This window comes from Manis pentadactyla, chromosome 4 (genome assembly GCF_030020395.1).
Source record: "Manis pentadactyla isolate mManPen7 chromosome 4, mManPen7.hap1, whole genome shotgun sequence".
Lineage (NCBI taxonomy): Eukaryota > Metazoa > Chordata > Mammalia > Pholidota > Manidae > Manis > Manis pentadactyla.
Window position 1 is genome coordinate 5,147,530 of NC_080022.1, and position 15,515 is coordinate 5,163,044.

The following is a 15,515-nucleotide window of genomic DNA, read 5'->3' on the forward strand; positions in this document are numbered from 1 at the left end:
GTGGCAAGACCTCAGATGCTCTGGGAGAAGCCATCACATTGTCTTAGGAGAGAGGCCGGGCTAGAGGCCTGGTCAATGATGGTCTAATATGCCAGATTTCTCCTGTCGCGCAACCCCAGAGGCCAAGTCAGACTGCAATCTATTTAGCTCAAACTAATTTTAAAGCAATTCACTATTTAACAAGTTCGGAGGCCCAGTGCATTGCAGGCAGTGTGCAGATTGAACCATTTGGTCTAATCTTAGATTAATCTGAACCAAATCCTTCAGCGAAGACAGTCCTGGGAGCAGTCTGAGACGCCAGCCCCTTGTCTTTGAGGAGAGCAGGCCTTGCAGAAGGCCTGAGCCCCGGCCATTGGCCTGGGTACCTGAGGGAAGCTTCTGGGGGCAGGGCCAAACAAGGGTGGGTTTGAGTCCTTCTCCGCTGCTTCCTAGCCTTGTGACCTTGAACAGACTGCTGGTCTGCTGGGCTTCGGCCTCCCAGCATGGCTCTGTGCAGGACGGTGTAGAGCTAGAGGTGGGAGGCCACAGACAACCCATGTCTTCCCCCGTTGCCGCGGTGCAAGGCCTTCCTGATGCTTCTCAGGGTGTGTTTCGGCTTTCAGGGAGCCTAGGGAGCCACAGGGCTGCTTGGCCCTCCTCCTGCACCTGCAGCCCCTGCTGGTTTGGGGAGATCTGGAAGGTACTCGAGGGTTTTCACTTATGCCCACTCTTTGAGGAGTGCCTGCTTCTCCTGGGGGTGTCAAAGCATTGGCAGCCAAGGAGCTGTGTTTAACCCCATCCTGAGAACCCTGTAGCTGAGCCCAGTCAGGGGCCCTCCCGCCCTGCTGGGAGTCCCAGGGCTGGGCACACAGCCCAGTTGGGGAGTGTCCCTCCCTGGTGTTGTCACCTCAAATCGGGGAGGCTTTCTTGCCTCTTGGGTCACACTGGAATGATGGGCCTCTTGCTACCTGCCACAGAAAGACAGCCCAGCTGTGGTAGAGGGGAGAAGCATGGGGGGGCCACACGGCAGTGAGACATGGAGATGGGGAGGAGGGGAGGGCCGGCGGGGTCAGATCCACAGCTCTCATCCTCGCCTGTGCCTGTCCCGGAATTCTCAGGGCCTCCCACTGTCCTTCCAGGAACACGGCTTCGCTGTGCAGAGTCCGGACCAGTGCCCAAGGGCAGGGCCATAAAAATCACAGGGCCTTTGCTCCAGAGGCAAGGCCATCTGCCAGCCGCTCGTCTCGGGTCCCATGGGGGATCCAGCAGACCGATCTGGATTCATACATGTGGCCCCCCAGCTTGGACCCTCACAGAGGATTCGGGTGGGAAAGCTGGGGAGGGGCTGACATGCCCATCCCTGTGGTTAAGCTACCTCACCTGTCCACCTGGCCTGGTCTTTCCACCTGATCTTTCCAGGTTATCCACCTGGCTGACTCCTACTCACCCTTTATCTCATCCCAAAGGCCTCTCCTTAGGCGGCTTTGCTGACTTGCAGCACAAAAAAAGGACTCCTCCTCTGGGCTCCATGGCACCCCTCCTGGGGCACCGTGCACGTAGCCGTCAGCGCTGTTGCGATCTGGGTTCCTCGGCTGGTTTGTCCTTCCCTCTCACTGGGGACGCTGGAGATCGTGGAGGACAGGGGCTCGGGACAGGCACAGAGCAGAGGAGAGTGAAAGCCTGTTCATACAGAACTCCAGCTCCGTGCCCTCTTACATCTACGCCAGGCCCTGCCCAGCCCAGGCACGCTCTTTTGGAGGGCACTGCTGTCATTCCAGCTGCCCAGGCACTGCCTCCCAGCTTCCCCTGCCCGGGCATCCTGATTAAAGGGCCCCTGCCTCTCCATTGCTTCAGAGCAGGATTAAATCGTCACCTTCCGGGTGGAATCTCCTTGCCCGTCTGCTGTCTCTTTGTCTTCCATCACCTTTATACCGTGACACATTTAAAAAACTATCCATCTTTGTCATGTTCTCGTCAGATTCAAGTGCATGAGACAAACCAGGCACCTAAAAATCCATTTTACTTTGATTGCCTTAGTGTGAACGGTCGCCCCCACAGGGGGAGAGGTAAGGCCGGTGGCGGCCCTGGGGTTAGGCCACTGGGGGAGCACGGGGGCCATTTCAAGCCTAAACCAGCTCCCAGGATTGTAGATGGGAAATTGCTATAAACGCTCTTGTGTGAGGTCTTAGCGGGTATTAGCCCCCCATTAGCGGAGGATCTGGGGGAAGAGCAGGGGAGTGGGGGCTCTGGGAGGTACTCACTGACTGATTTGAGCTGGCCCAGCTGGAATGACAGACACCAACCTTCAAGCTCTCCAAGTCCCCAAAGCAGAGCCACCACCCAAAAGTCCCAACCTCCATGAATCATCTTCCCCCAAACCCTGGCTTCCCCAAATCCTTGGGGTCTTAGGCTCCAAGTCTTAGTCAAGCACCTCTTAACTAGATCTCCACTCTTGTTCTCTAGAGTCACAGTGTCCAGTAGAACTTTCCGCCACTGTGGGGGGATCCACGACGTCCAGCAAGGCAGGTGTGCCCGAGGAATGAGGCTTCTGTTTTATTTCATTCTGCTTAACGTGAATTTAAACAGCCACACGTGGCTCTTCGCTGCCAGGTTGGATACAGCTCTCCAGAGAGGCCTGTCGGGCAACGCTAGGGATGGTGTCCAGCACCCGTAGAGAAGGGTGCTGGGCTCTCACTTTCCCAGAGAGGCAAGTCAACAGCAAGCCTGGCTCTGGGGGCCCCCTGCCTCTGGTGGGAGGTGGCCCCAGAAAACATATGGAAAAGCCCTCCCCAGAGAAGACATTTCACTGGCCGCCGAGGCCATGGGGGTGTCCTGCTCCTCTGAGGGAGAGGCCCAAGCACCTAAATATTCCCCGCACATCGCTAGCTGCCGTCTGCTGCCTGCACCGCATCTCACTGAATTCCGCTGAGTTAATCAGGTGAAGGTGCTTGGCAGGCAGAAGAAGCTGTGCTTTCTTGGAATTCCTGCTACACGCCAAGAAGTCTCTGGTCAAACACCGTACTGAGTGTCAGCTAATCTCCCACAAGGCATTTAGGGGGATGCTTATCACACTGAGGCCCAGAAAACAAACATCCACGGGTAAGTCCAACTCAAAAGACATCAGAGTCCTCTGCAAACCGCCGCAGGCGTGGTGGGGAGAAGGGGTTGGCTCGGGTGTGTGTCTGTGGGGTGTGTGGTCCCCTGTCTTCCGTGTGCACGGGCCTTGCCCCTCCTCCCTCGCCCTGCTTGGGTATTTGCATCACATGGAAATCAAGCCAAGATCATTAAGCTCCTGCTACGCGGAAGTCACTGTGGGGAATTTTACAGGACTAGGCAATTCACATTCTTCCCAATCTGATGGGTCAGGGAGCTAAGAATGATGTTTACATTTTTTAGTGGTTGGGGGAAATTCAAAAGAATAATATTCATAATTTGTGAAAATTATGCAAAATTCAAATCAGTGTCCTTGGATAAAGTTTTGTTGGGACACAGCCACACTCATGTGTCTACCTATTGTCTGAGGAGGCTGTGTCTGCCCTACGGAGGCAGAGTTGAGCAGTTATAACAGAGACCATCTGCCTCACAAGGCTGAAAATATTTACTACCTGGCCTTTTCTAGAAAGCCTTCCAACCCCTATGATAGGGGAGGCCAGACTGCAGATGTGAAAAGTTAAATGACAATGATGGTGTGTATAGAATATGGGGCAAAATCCACACCCTCATGCCTGCCCCCATGACCCTTGATGAGTCATTTCAAGGGACTCCTTCCACTAGCCCAGTCAGGAGGGGCTTCCTGGAGGAGGCAGACCTGAGAGGAACTCAGGCTGGGGTTTGCACAGGTAGTGGGGATGTACAAGGAAAAGTGTGCAGGTAGGAAGCACATGGCTGGCCTGGGGACAGGGACTCAAACATTTTCTGGAGCGGACGCCAAGAGTGAAGGGGACGGCAGAGGGTCGAGCTTGGATGTGGGGTGAGGGTAGAGAACCACCCGTCACATAATGCCAGTGAGAGCTGGGTTGAAAAAGGGAAGCGCCCAGTGTTGTCGCAACACCCCGACCAGTCAAGCTTGGCCCGTCATGCCCAAGAGTTCGCCTCTTTGTCCCCCTGAGGCCGCTGGGTGCTGAGCCCTGAGGGGCCCCCAGGCAGCTGAGTCTGGTGGGGAGAAAGCCATTTGAGATTTTCGGCCAATGCTCCTATTCCTTGTGGGAAACATTCATTTCGATCTGAAGGGAGCTTTTGTTTACTGTTGGGTTTCCCTGTAATTTTACCTTTGCTTTTTATTTAAGAAGGAAAAAAGCCCCATAATGTCATATAAGCAATTTTGAGTATTTAAGAAAAAATTCTTCCCTGCTCAGCTGTCATGTTAGAGGGAAACTGTCAGGCCTTAATTCCCCAAATACAACTAATTTGAAAGTGACTTTCCTCTGCAGGGTGCGGTTCTCTTGAGTTTCCTCTAAGTAGTTGCTGCATCTTTTTCTTTCTCTGTGCATGCACATAAATAAGGGACTCCCAGCACACTTTACTGTGTACACCCCCACATGCATGTGCACACACACTCACACTTACACACAACTGTATCACCAGTCCGGGGTGTGCTTCTCCCTCCAACCACATCATGGCCCCCAAATAAAAAGCTTGATCCAGGGAGCCTCCAGGGGACCCCTAAGCTATCAAAAAGTACCAAGGGTTTGTTTAACACAGATTGTTACAGACGAACTTGATTGCTATTTTGATTAGTGGATAAAAGAATGGATTTGATATGCTCCCACATGAAGTAGTGTGCAGTTAATCCCCAATTGGCTTGGTGATGACATCATCATACAGGCTGAAAACAGAGAGAAGGGCTGCAAAATGAGGGTGACAGTGACAAAGGGAACTGGTGAAAGAACTTGGGATCTGGGCGGGGCCAGGGGCTGTCTGGGGTGCATGGTGAGTGCAAGGGAGAGGGCCGGGATGGGCCAGTGGTGAGACTGGCCTGGCACATGCTCTGAATATTGGCAAGTTCCCACACTGTTGCTCTGTCCACGTGAAAGGCTTGGCTCTGCAGGACCCAGCCTAAGTGGACGCCCACCCCTGGGCCTCTACATGGGCTCCCAGCCCCATCCCTAGGATGATGAGGCCCAGACCCCTATCTCCAGCCCAGACCCAGCGCCAGATCTCTGCAACTCACTGCATTCTCTGTGTGTTTACTCGGATGTGTCAAAGTCAGAAAATAGAAACCTGAAGTCAGCCTCTCCCCACCGGCCCGCGGCATCCCGAGGGGTTCCTGTGCCAGTGAACGGGACCACCGTGTGCGCGTCTGTCCGCACAGCCAGAAAGCTGGGTGCCAGCCTTATGCCTGGAAAGTGTGGCTGTTTCTCTTCTCTGTCACTGCTTCTGCTGCATGTTCCCCTGGACTCAGGGGACTGGCCTTTGTGCCCCTAACCTTCGGCTCTGTTCCCAGGCCCCACTGCTGCCACCATGAGCTCCCCAAAGTCAGGTCTGATGTCAGCCTTTGGTCTCTGCCACCCCAGGGTAAGGGTAAGGCCAAACTCCTTGCTGGGGCCCCCGTGATCCGACCCGCTTTGTCTCCCCAAGCTGACCTCTTGTCAGGCCCTAACGTGCACTTCACATTGCCATCCATCCCAGTCTCCCCACCGTCCCCAGCCCATCCCTGCCTGCCTTTCCTGCTGCGGGACGTGCCCTCCTCTCCCAGCTCTTTCCTCAGCCGACTGCTCATCTGAAGGCCCCGAAGTCCCTCTGACCCCCGCTCCCACCCACCTGACATTCCCGTCAGGCGTCAGCTCTCCACCCGCACGGCCACCCAGGAGACAGAAGGCAGGCCTCCCTCACCAGCAGGACCCAGCTCTCGGGGAGCCCCTCCTTGCTGACTCCAGCTCACTGGGAAGATTTCCCGGCGCCTCTTTCCCCACCGGGCCAGGAAGCCAGATATGCGGTGCTCATCCATTCCCCTGGAAACTGAAGCTTGACCCCTTTAAGCACCAAATGTGGAGTCATTTCTCAGGATGGTTTCCTAGTTTGTGTTAGAAGGGCCTGTGCCTTCAGACACCACAAACGAAACTTAAACATTTACTGTCTCCAGGGCCGCCCCTGTGCCCGGGCTGTGGGCACTGGTGTCCCAGGGCTGTGACAGCAGGGAGGGGGTTGGCCATCTTCACTCAAGAGGTCTGTGGCACCCTGGCCTCCAGGAGCTCCAGGTCAGGCAGCACAGCTGGGCAAACAAGCCTGGGAGTGACCCAGGGCTGAGCAAGGTGACACGGGGAGCGGCCCAGTGCCCTCCGGCTTCCTGAGTCCTTGGGGCTCTCTGGGGAACATTCCCTTCCTCCCTTGAAGCCTCTAGCTGCACGCTCTCTCTCTCCCATCTTCCTAAGGGCGTGCTTCTCCTCTGTGGAGACCAGAAACATCGGATCAACAGGGCGGTTAGAGTAATATCTAAAAATAGAGTAACTAGGTTCTGAGTGAGGCCCCGAGGGTTCCTCTGATTAAAATGCATGAGCCTTGATGTAGAAACAGCAATTTTTCTTCTTAACATCATTCTGCTTCTTGGATGTTTTGGGGCAGCAGTAGGCGAGGCTGCACAGGGGTGCTGGGATGGACCGGGGAGAGCGTTTCTTGACCCGTTTGTGCGCTCCCACAGAAGGGGCGCACAGTAGGTGTTTGGTAAATCCTCGGTGATTCCCTAGCATGTGGTTCAGGGAGGTTGCAGCCCTACCCAGAAGGACAGCAGTGAACTGAGGGGGAAATGGTGTTGCAAATCAACCATGTTCTTTCCAAGTTCAAGAAGAAGCAGTGGAAAGAGAAAGAGACAGGCGAACAGGCTCTCAAGAGGAATGAACAGTGGGGAAGAGCAGGTGTGAAGCCTTTAATATTGAAGGGATGGGAGAGACTTAACAATTTATGTCTCCCTCCATTTGGCTGATTGCATGAGTAAAAGCAATGAAACTGCCCGTGAGAACATGCAAATTCCAGAGGAAAAAAGCTGATTAAAGTTGCAGGTGGGCTGCTCATTTATTGCGACCACACGCTCAGAGAAAAGGTCCAGACATGAGGCTCCTTTGGCAGGAAGGAGTGAGTTAGCAAAAAGAAAACAAAAAAAAGAAAACGCGGTGTATTAAAAACCAGAAAATACAGGAAAGAATATTGCCTTCTTAATAATAAATACATTTCGTGGGCAAGAATTGCAAGGGAATCGTTTAAAATTAACTTCTGATTTGTTTGTTTGGTTGATACGGGGCCTGAGTCCCAGCTGATAGCACTCAGTCAAGTTCTAACATATTGAAAATCTGATTTTCTTGCAGCCAGAGCTCCATAGTCTGAAATGATTTCCCTTTCAACTCTGCTAACAGCCAGGCAGGGCTTACACGGACTCCTAGTCAAACCAGACCCCACTTGGTCTTTTTGGGTGTGTGACAACTGTCTGATGACAGCTCTAAATGCAGAGCTGCTGGGGTGGGGTGGGGGCCTGTGGAGAGGTGCAAATGAGCAATGGGCAGTGAAGGGAAGCCCCTGCCCATCCTTTGTCCTGCCAGGCTCTGCCGGCCCTGCCTTCTCCTTCTGCCCCCCACCCCCCACCCCTTCTGGAACATGTGCTTCTGGAAGCCAGGGGGACTCCAGAGGAGAAGGAAAGTAAGCATTGCAGTTTGGAACTGGAGGCTACAAAAGACAGGCAAAACCCCCGTCCCACGCTCTCAGTTCCATTTTGAGAGGGAGCCAATTGATTATTCTTCTCCTCAGCCCCCCTTCTCCACCCCTGCCAGCAGGCCCACCCTGCAGTGCCCAGTGCCATGGGCACAGCCATTCTCCAGAAGCCCAGCTGGCCCTGACTATCATGCCCACCGGGCAACCTGGGCCTGAGTGCCCTCCCCATGGCCCACCTCATGCGGCTCTCCGGAACTGGTAGTCCCACCCACCTTATTCTCCAAAACCAAATCCATCTGCAAAAGATGCAGGTTCATACTCAGAACAAACACGTATGTGAATAAACTACATAAAAACCAGACAGCAGGAATGTGCGCAGGGGGCTGCCGGGCTCTAAGGCCGGTCCCGGGACGTGCTGCACCCACTCCAGCCTGGGACCTCCTACCCGCCAGGCCTGCCTCCCCTGGTGTGACGCTCCTTGATCAGAAAAGGTCTGGAGTGTGTGTATATGTGAATCAGTTCCCAAACCTTCAGTCCGCCGCATACACCATGGGGGCTTAGGCTCTATGAATGAACTTGAGGGGAACTCCAAGCACCTGAGATTATAGGCAAAATGTACACATACGTGCGCTGCCCTGACCTCTGGCCTTGCTGGGTTCTCCATGCCTCTGTGGCCCCCAAAGGGAAACCACCCAGCTGTCCATCTGTGTTGCCCGCTGGAGTTTCCCCGCTGTGCTTTCTACACGGCCCAAACCTTAGTCTTGGTCCTGGACCCAAACACAGGATCCTGGCCCCTCAGGCTCCCCGGGCGCAGCCGCGTCTGTGGCCCTTTCTGGCTCCTTCTCTGTTGCGCCGTCTTCCCACCTTCCTTCCCTCTTTCCAACTGAATTCTCGTTTTTCCTCTCTCCCTAGTGCCTGTACGGCTGCTATGTCCACTCCTCCATCATCCCCACCTTCCACCGGAGGTGCTACTGGCTCCTTCAGGTAGGTGGCTGGGACTGGATTTCTCTTCCGTCTCCGGTGCCGGGGAAGGGCCTGTGGCGGGAGCTGAGTGGACGTGGGGTCCTGCGTGCGGCGGCTTTGGGCTGAGGCGCCCTGGCGAGCTTTCCTAGGGCCGATGGCGTGTGGCGCGGAGGCCAGCTCTGTGTGGCCTGGTGTGATGTCAGGTGCCCAGAAGGGGAAGAAGCCCGGTGCCTCAGTTTCCTCTGAATGAGGACAGAAAGGAGGCTGAGCAACCCTGCCCGACGGCAAAACGCCTGTTGGCTGAAAGCCACGCGTTCATTTGCTCTTTCAGGTTAGTTAGTCGTTAGCACTTGTGGAAAATTGGCTTCCGGAGTCAGGCTGGTTGCCATGGGATTGATTTGGATGGTTGCTGGGAGAGGAGGCGCCCGGGCTCAGCAGGAAGGGGCCCTGGCACCGATGTCTGCCGTGAAGCGGGATGGCAGAAAGGTGGGAGGAGCCGCCCAGTGGCCGCTGCTCTGTAGGGTGGCCTGGTTTCTGCGTCTCTGTCCCACGGTGCCCATGTGCGGCCTTGCTGAGTCTGACCTGGGTCGGTACGAGGCCGCCCAGCCTCCTGCCAACTGGCGGTCACTGGTGGTCCTCCTGCCTAGCAGGAGGTAGGCTTTGTGAGTGGGGCTCCGAGGGATGGAGGTGGGTCCTTTGCAAAGCTCGCCCTCTGATTTGCAGCTACTTTCTGTAGAGCCCATCGCCCCAACATCTTCCTACGGCCTTTACCCAGGAATTGCTGCCTCTGGCCTCTCCCACCGTGGGTCCCACGTTTTGCGCCCACTGTTGCTCAAGTTAGCCTGGGCCCCAGTGCCTTCGGGACCTCCCTGACCTGGGGACGCAGCTGGGAGGGGCCGGATTGATTAGAAAGGAAGCTCCGCAACACCCGTGGCGGGTTCAGAACGGTCGCTGCCCACACCCTGGAAGGCACAGGGGCTGCTGGTCCCCAGGAAGGGGTCCTCAGGGCCCAGAGTCATCTCGGTGTGGACGCCAGGGCTCCGCCTAGATAAGGCCCTCTGCCCACTGGCTCTGCGCAGCCCCTCCTCCAAGCCCGTTCCGTTCTCCCTCAGTTCCCAGAAATAATTGTCTGTGGTTCAGCAGGTTCGTTAGCAGATGACGCCTGAGACAGTCTGAGGACGCGCTGATTTGCAGACAGGCTTCCCCGACACCTTGCCCAGCTGTCAGCTTCCCAGGGTCTGTCTCCCTTGGAGGTTGGTGTGGAAGCACCTGGGTTTCTAGATGCTCAGCCCTGCTTCCTTGTGACAGGGGCGTTCTGCATGTCATAGGGTGGCACCTTCCAATGTGACACACACCAGTGTGGAATGATGCTTTCCTGGTCTCCTTAATAAGAATGGGCCCAAACTTTTCAGTGTGGCGAAGGGTTTTCTCTCCTGCCTGGCTGCAGAAGTGGGGTGTGGGCCTGCACCTGAGGACAGAGATGTGGTGGAGTTGGAGCATGTCCCTGTGCCCCCAGGGTCACACTCTGGCTGCCAGAGAAAGGCTTTTACCCCAAGCGGCCTGTGGTCCTTGTGAATGCCTTCCTGGCCCTTCCAAGCCCAGGGTCCTGTCCTGGCTGTTGTCCTTCTCGGTTTTCATGCTGCTGTTTGGCACGCTCTCCCTCCAGCCGGCCTGGCCCCTGCGCGCCTGTTGGAGCGGCACCCCAGAAGCCGGCCTCCTGCCAGCCAGCCTCTCCGGCAGCCCGGCTGCCTGCCCTCCCAAGATGCCCCCTCTCCTGCAGGCCTGCCCTCTGCACCGCTCCTCTGCCTGCCTCCTCTCATTCTGTCACGCTCCTGTGGCTTTTTAATTCCACTAAATTTACTTTGCTGGAATCAGACACCGCCGGGCAGCCATGGGGTCTGAGCTCATTACTCCGCAGAATGGATGGTGGATCGCACCTGCCTGAGCCCCTTGAGCTGACCCCCTTAGACGTGCCTGGGGCCAGGCAAGACACAGGAGGGGCCTGGCCCAGCCTCCCCTCCCTGGTGCTTCGGGCGCGGCCACTGTATGCTGGAAACATGCCTGGGGTGTGTGACTCATGTGCGTCTGACTGTTCCCTTCCAGCTGGCAGGGGAGCCTGAGCCTCCCCAAAGGCCAGTATGACAGGATCTGGTGTCTTCAGGGCTGAACTGGGCCTCTGTGTTTTCTCTGTGCCCCTCGGCTGTATCCTTGCGTATCACTCTTGATTCTGTGAGCGGGTGACAGAGTGTGCGAAGGTATGGGGGCTCCTGCGCCCCGGCCACTGCTGGGCGGAAGGTGGTTCAGGAGCGGAGGCCAAAGCAATTAGCACTGTGCATGTCCAGCCCAGACCCGAGAGCGATTGCAGCAGCCGGTGCTGCTCAGGGCAATTTGTTCTGGTGCTAATTACAACACCAGGATAATGATGGCGTGGCCAGGTTTAATTTCTCTGATATTAAATAGGAAAGAAGCTGTGAGACACTGGCCCAGATGGAAATTGGCCCGAGTTTGTCTCTGACACAAATTACCAAGAAAAAGGATTGGGTGGGCATGAACGGTCAGGGCAGTGACCGTAGTGAGATGGTGGCAGCTCGGGTGCCAGCTGGGTCAGAAGAAGCCAGCCCGGTCCCCTGTGCATGAAGAACTGCTAGGAAAAGGGGCAGTGGACTGACCACACCCCTCACACCCCAACACCTTCCTGAAAGGGAAGGGGTTTGGAGGAAGGAGGTGAGGGGCGTCTAGATAAAGGAGACTTTCTCCAAGCAGAAGCCCCACCACTCTACCCACGGCCGCCCCAGCTCAGTGGCACCTCCTTCCGACCAGCAGCCCCAAGCTCCCCCTGCCTCTGAGACCCTCATACTGACACCGCTTATCCCCAGGCCCCTTAGCCCAGCGGAGACCCCTACTACCCACATAGGCCTGGTTTTCATCCAACCAGACTGTGCGCTCCCTGCAGGAGGGACCTGGGTCCCTGTCCCCAGGATCTGCTGCAGGCTGCCCAGTGCCCCAGGACAGGGCGTGAGAGAGAGTCAGACTGGGGCGCAGAGGCTGGAAGCAGGGTGGAGGGGCAGGAGGGACGGGCGCTCAGCTTCCGAGTGACCTGGCTATCGGGGAAGGGCACTGCCCTTCTCTATTCCCCTCCCCACCCCCCACTTGCAAATAAATACTTCATTAGGATGTGAGCAGGGAGACAAGAAGGAACTAGAACCTTCCTTAGAGGAGAGGGACTAAAGCCTGATGGGTCCACAGTGCATAAGGTCCTTGTTGTGACTGGTGGGCACCACATGAAGTCACCCGCCAGGGTGGCATCTCGAGACCCCAGGCCACTCCAGGCCCAGAGGACCTGAGCTCAGCCATTTTCCCAGCTGGGGCAGGGCCTTGTGGGGGTTGCCTTGGGACCTGGAGAAGCCACGCCTGCTGGCTGCACACACACCTCCTTTCCTGCTGGCCGGGCTGCTCCAAGGCTGAGCCAGACAGCAAGGGCCTCAGCCTCCATCCTGCCGCCTAGGACCTCTCCTGTCTGGGATTTGCTCAGAGCCTCCCTGCCTCCTCCTGCCATCTCTGGCCCCCACATTCCATCCTTTTATGAGAGTAGGCCCCCAACAGGCCAGACTTCCCAGCAAATTCTGTATGGCTCATTTGGAAACTATTTCTGCTTCTAATGAGTGTTTTTCTTGTTGCCCTTGTCCTCTAAAATGCTTAATGAATGTTTTCTGTGCTCAGTGAAGCAGGGGGTGTGTCCCTGTGTGTCTGCTTCCGCCTTCCAGGGGCTGTTTGGCTGCTAAGACCAGCTCTCAGGGCGAAGGCTTCGGGGTGCTCTTTCCCAGCCCACCCTGGCAGCACACACAGGCCTGCAGGCCTGGGAGTGCTACTGTGCAAACACAGACACCATGGGGCTTTGTGGGGGTGCCCAGGACTGGGGCTGCTGGATTGCAGGAGAATGGCAAAGGTTTGGGGTCCAAGTTCTGGGACTTTGGGACCTGAGGAGGAGCTGGGCTCTAGCTCTGCCCTGAGCAGCAGGAGCTCTAACCACCAGCCACAGTGCTGACTGCCCCGCCAGGCAGTGCGCCAGGCCTCACCGTGGCCCACCTCACCAGGAGACCAGACTCCCCTGTCCACAGTCGCACAGTCACACAGTCAGCTGAGGGTGCCCACCTCTGCTCTCCCTGCCCTTTGGGATACCATTGTCACCCTTTCCAGAGAGGGGCATGCAGCTCCAGGGAAACAGGGGGTCCCACTCCAGCTGCCCTGGCCCCCCAGAAAGCCTCCAAGGGGTGAAGAAGGGCTCAGTCATGGGACTTACTGCCCCCCAGGAGGGAGTGGGGTCCCCACCTTGCTCCAGCAGAGCTCCAGGCTCAGTCACACGGTGCGTAAGAACCAGGTTTCCCCAGCAGCCTGAAAAGGCCCCGGGGGCCAAGCTGGAACCCCAAATTCCCTCATTGGGTTGTCCCCCAGCTGGCATTCCATCCTTGACATGGCCAACTGCCTGCCCACCCTTCCTGAGACGGGCTTTCCCAGGGTGGACAGAGCAGGACTGCCAGGCGTCCCCAGAGCAGGGGGTGGCAGGCAGGCCCCAGGCTCTGGAGCTACTCAGCCCGGGACCCGGAGAAGCTCCTTCACCTGAGTTCTGGGGACCTCAGAGTGGACAGCTCCTTTTCAGCTTCTGCACCAGATACAGGCCTCGACCCCAGTGCATCCCGAGGGAGTTCCCCCTTCCCTCAGGGGCCTTGCTTCCTGCCTGGCTCTCCGCAGTGACCACCGGGACCTCCTCACATCTGAACAAGCCCTGCAGGGCCCCAAGGGCAATCGAGTCCCAGGCCTGCCCCATGGGTGGGGGAGGGAGCTGGCTGTGGGCTGACGGGCTTCCTTGCCCAGGCCTTGGATGGTGCACGCCCAGGAGGGTGGGCATGCGTCCCATCCATCACTGCCGTGGATGGAGCCTCAGTATGTGTGTCTCCACTGACAGCAGCCCCACCTGTGGAGTGTGACTTGCTCTGAGCCGACTGCTCTGGCTCCCCAAGAAGGGTCCTCTGAGCTTGCTCTTCCCTAAAGTGGCTAAGTGTGTGTGGAAGGGGGCTGGCGGGTGGAGGCATCCCACAGGCTCCCGGAGCACCCGCCCTGGGCACGCCCATCACCTGAAAGGCTGCCTTGAGGGCCCCATGCCGAGCACGGGGTGGGCAGGTGGGCACTCACTGCCCTCTGGTTGGGAAGGTGCTTATTTCAGCCCCTTAAACATCAAGGCTGGGGTCACCAGGGAACACCTGTCAGCAGTTAGACTCTGGGCGGTTCCTCAGTTTCTCCGGGTCTCAGTTTCCTCACCAGTGAAGTGGGCATGATAACTGTGCCCACCGCACAGGACTGTCGTGAGAATTAATATGAATGAGACGCGGCACATGTGAACATGTCACCAGCTCCTGGCATGTGGCAAGGGCTCAGCAGATGGCAGTTCGGTGCCTTGAGCACCAGGTTGGACCTGTGAGCATCTGTGGTCCCCCATGCTGCATCTCCCCATCTTCTCTCACGGTGTGGCTGTGCTGAGGGAAAGGTGGGCTGCAGCCAGTGCCCCCTGAGCATGAGCCAGGCCAGACAAGCTGGCCAGGCACCTCTCTTCCCTTCATGCCACTTGCCACCACAGCCAGACACAGAGGGAGACAGGTTTGAGGCACAGTGGCGGCACTGCCATCGCCATAAATGTCCCCCCACCGCCACCAAGAAGACTTGACATCTGTGTGGGGGTGACTGGATCTTTGCAGCTCAAGCGCACCCCTGTTGTCCACCTCCCTGCATCTGGAAGCATGGCCGTAGCTGGGGCCATGGCCACGAGTGGGCGAGGTCACAGAAGAACCAGCAGTCCCAGCGGGGTGGCCAGGAGAGCACAGCCACCATCACCCCGCAGTCCTCAGGCCCATCGGGGCGGTGGGGGTGCCTCCACGCAGACAGAACTGGGCTCCGCCGGCAGGAGGCAGCCCAGGGGGGAGAGGCCTTCCTGCCTCCCTGCCTCCCCTTCCCTCCTCCCTCCCTCCCTCCCTCCCTCCTTCCTTTCCTTCTCTCTCTCTTTCATCTTTCCTTTTTAATGGAGGATATTATAGCTCCATAAAAAATACTTGCAGCTTCTTGCTCAGTAACCGTTTTTATGTTTCATAGGGGTGAAATAGAAGTGGCTGGGAGATAGAGCATCAAAGAGCACGCTCTGCATGTGGGCCCTTGAACAGCGCTGTGCGGTGCGGAGACTGCCATGCCATGGGGGTCATCACACAGTGGGGCCGACGGAGCGTAGAGCAGGGAGAGGTGTTGCCATCGGGCTGACTCTGTCCCAGAAGGGGCATTTTGACTCACATGGTTTAAGGAGAGAAGTGAGTTAGTGCCTGGGGGGTGCTCTAGCCCTGGGGCCCAGGTCAGTAGGGAGGGGAGGTGCCCTGGGCCGGCCAGCCCCTCTGCGCACCATCCCGTAGATGCCGTGCTGTGCAAGCCCAGAGCTCAGGCTGGCCCTGGTACCCTCCCCGCAGCCACGCAGAGCAGAGGATGTGGCACATGCCACGTATGGGCTGAGCTCAACCAGAGGGTCTTCCTAACAGGGTGCGTGGCGCAGGGAGACCACAGCTCTGGCACCGGTGGCCCTCAGCATCCGGTGGGGACTGCATTCCAGCATCTTGCAGTTCTCACAGCTACCCTGGAGGGAGTCAGGGCTGGGCGAATTCACCCTGATCTTCACGGAAGAAGATACTGAGGGTCTGGGAAAATAAGGGACACGCAGAGACAAGGGTGGGCAGGGCTGAGTCCAGCCCCTTAAACAGATGGGTTCTCAGCCTTGAGAGCTCGCAGGCTGCAGTGGCCAGACCCAAGGGGCTTGGGTGTGGCAGGGAGCAGAGACGGAAGGAAGAGCAGCCCAGAGACCCTGGCTGGGCTAACCTCATGGGGATCAGGTCCCAGGGCCAAGG

The 15,515-nt window shown here is 57.3% G+C and overlaps 1 protein-coding gene across 9 annotated transcripts in view; it reads left to right on the top strand.

Moving 5' to 3' along the window:
- CAMTA1 (calmodulin binding transcription activator 1) overlaps window positions 1-15,515 on the top strand; it is an 833,565-nt gene that overhangs the window by 567,917 nt on the left and 250,133 nt on the right. For all 9 annotated transcript variants that reach the window (XM_057499667.1, XM_036925330.2, XM_036925331.2 and 6 more), the window contains one exon: window positions 8,530-8,601. In XM_057499667.1, the coding sequence (XP_057355650.1) occupies window positions 8,530-8,601 (72 nt within the window). The remainder of the gene's footprint in view (window positions 1-8,529; window positions 8,602-15,515) is intronic.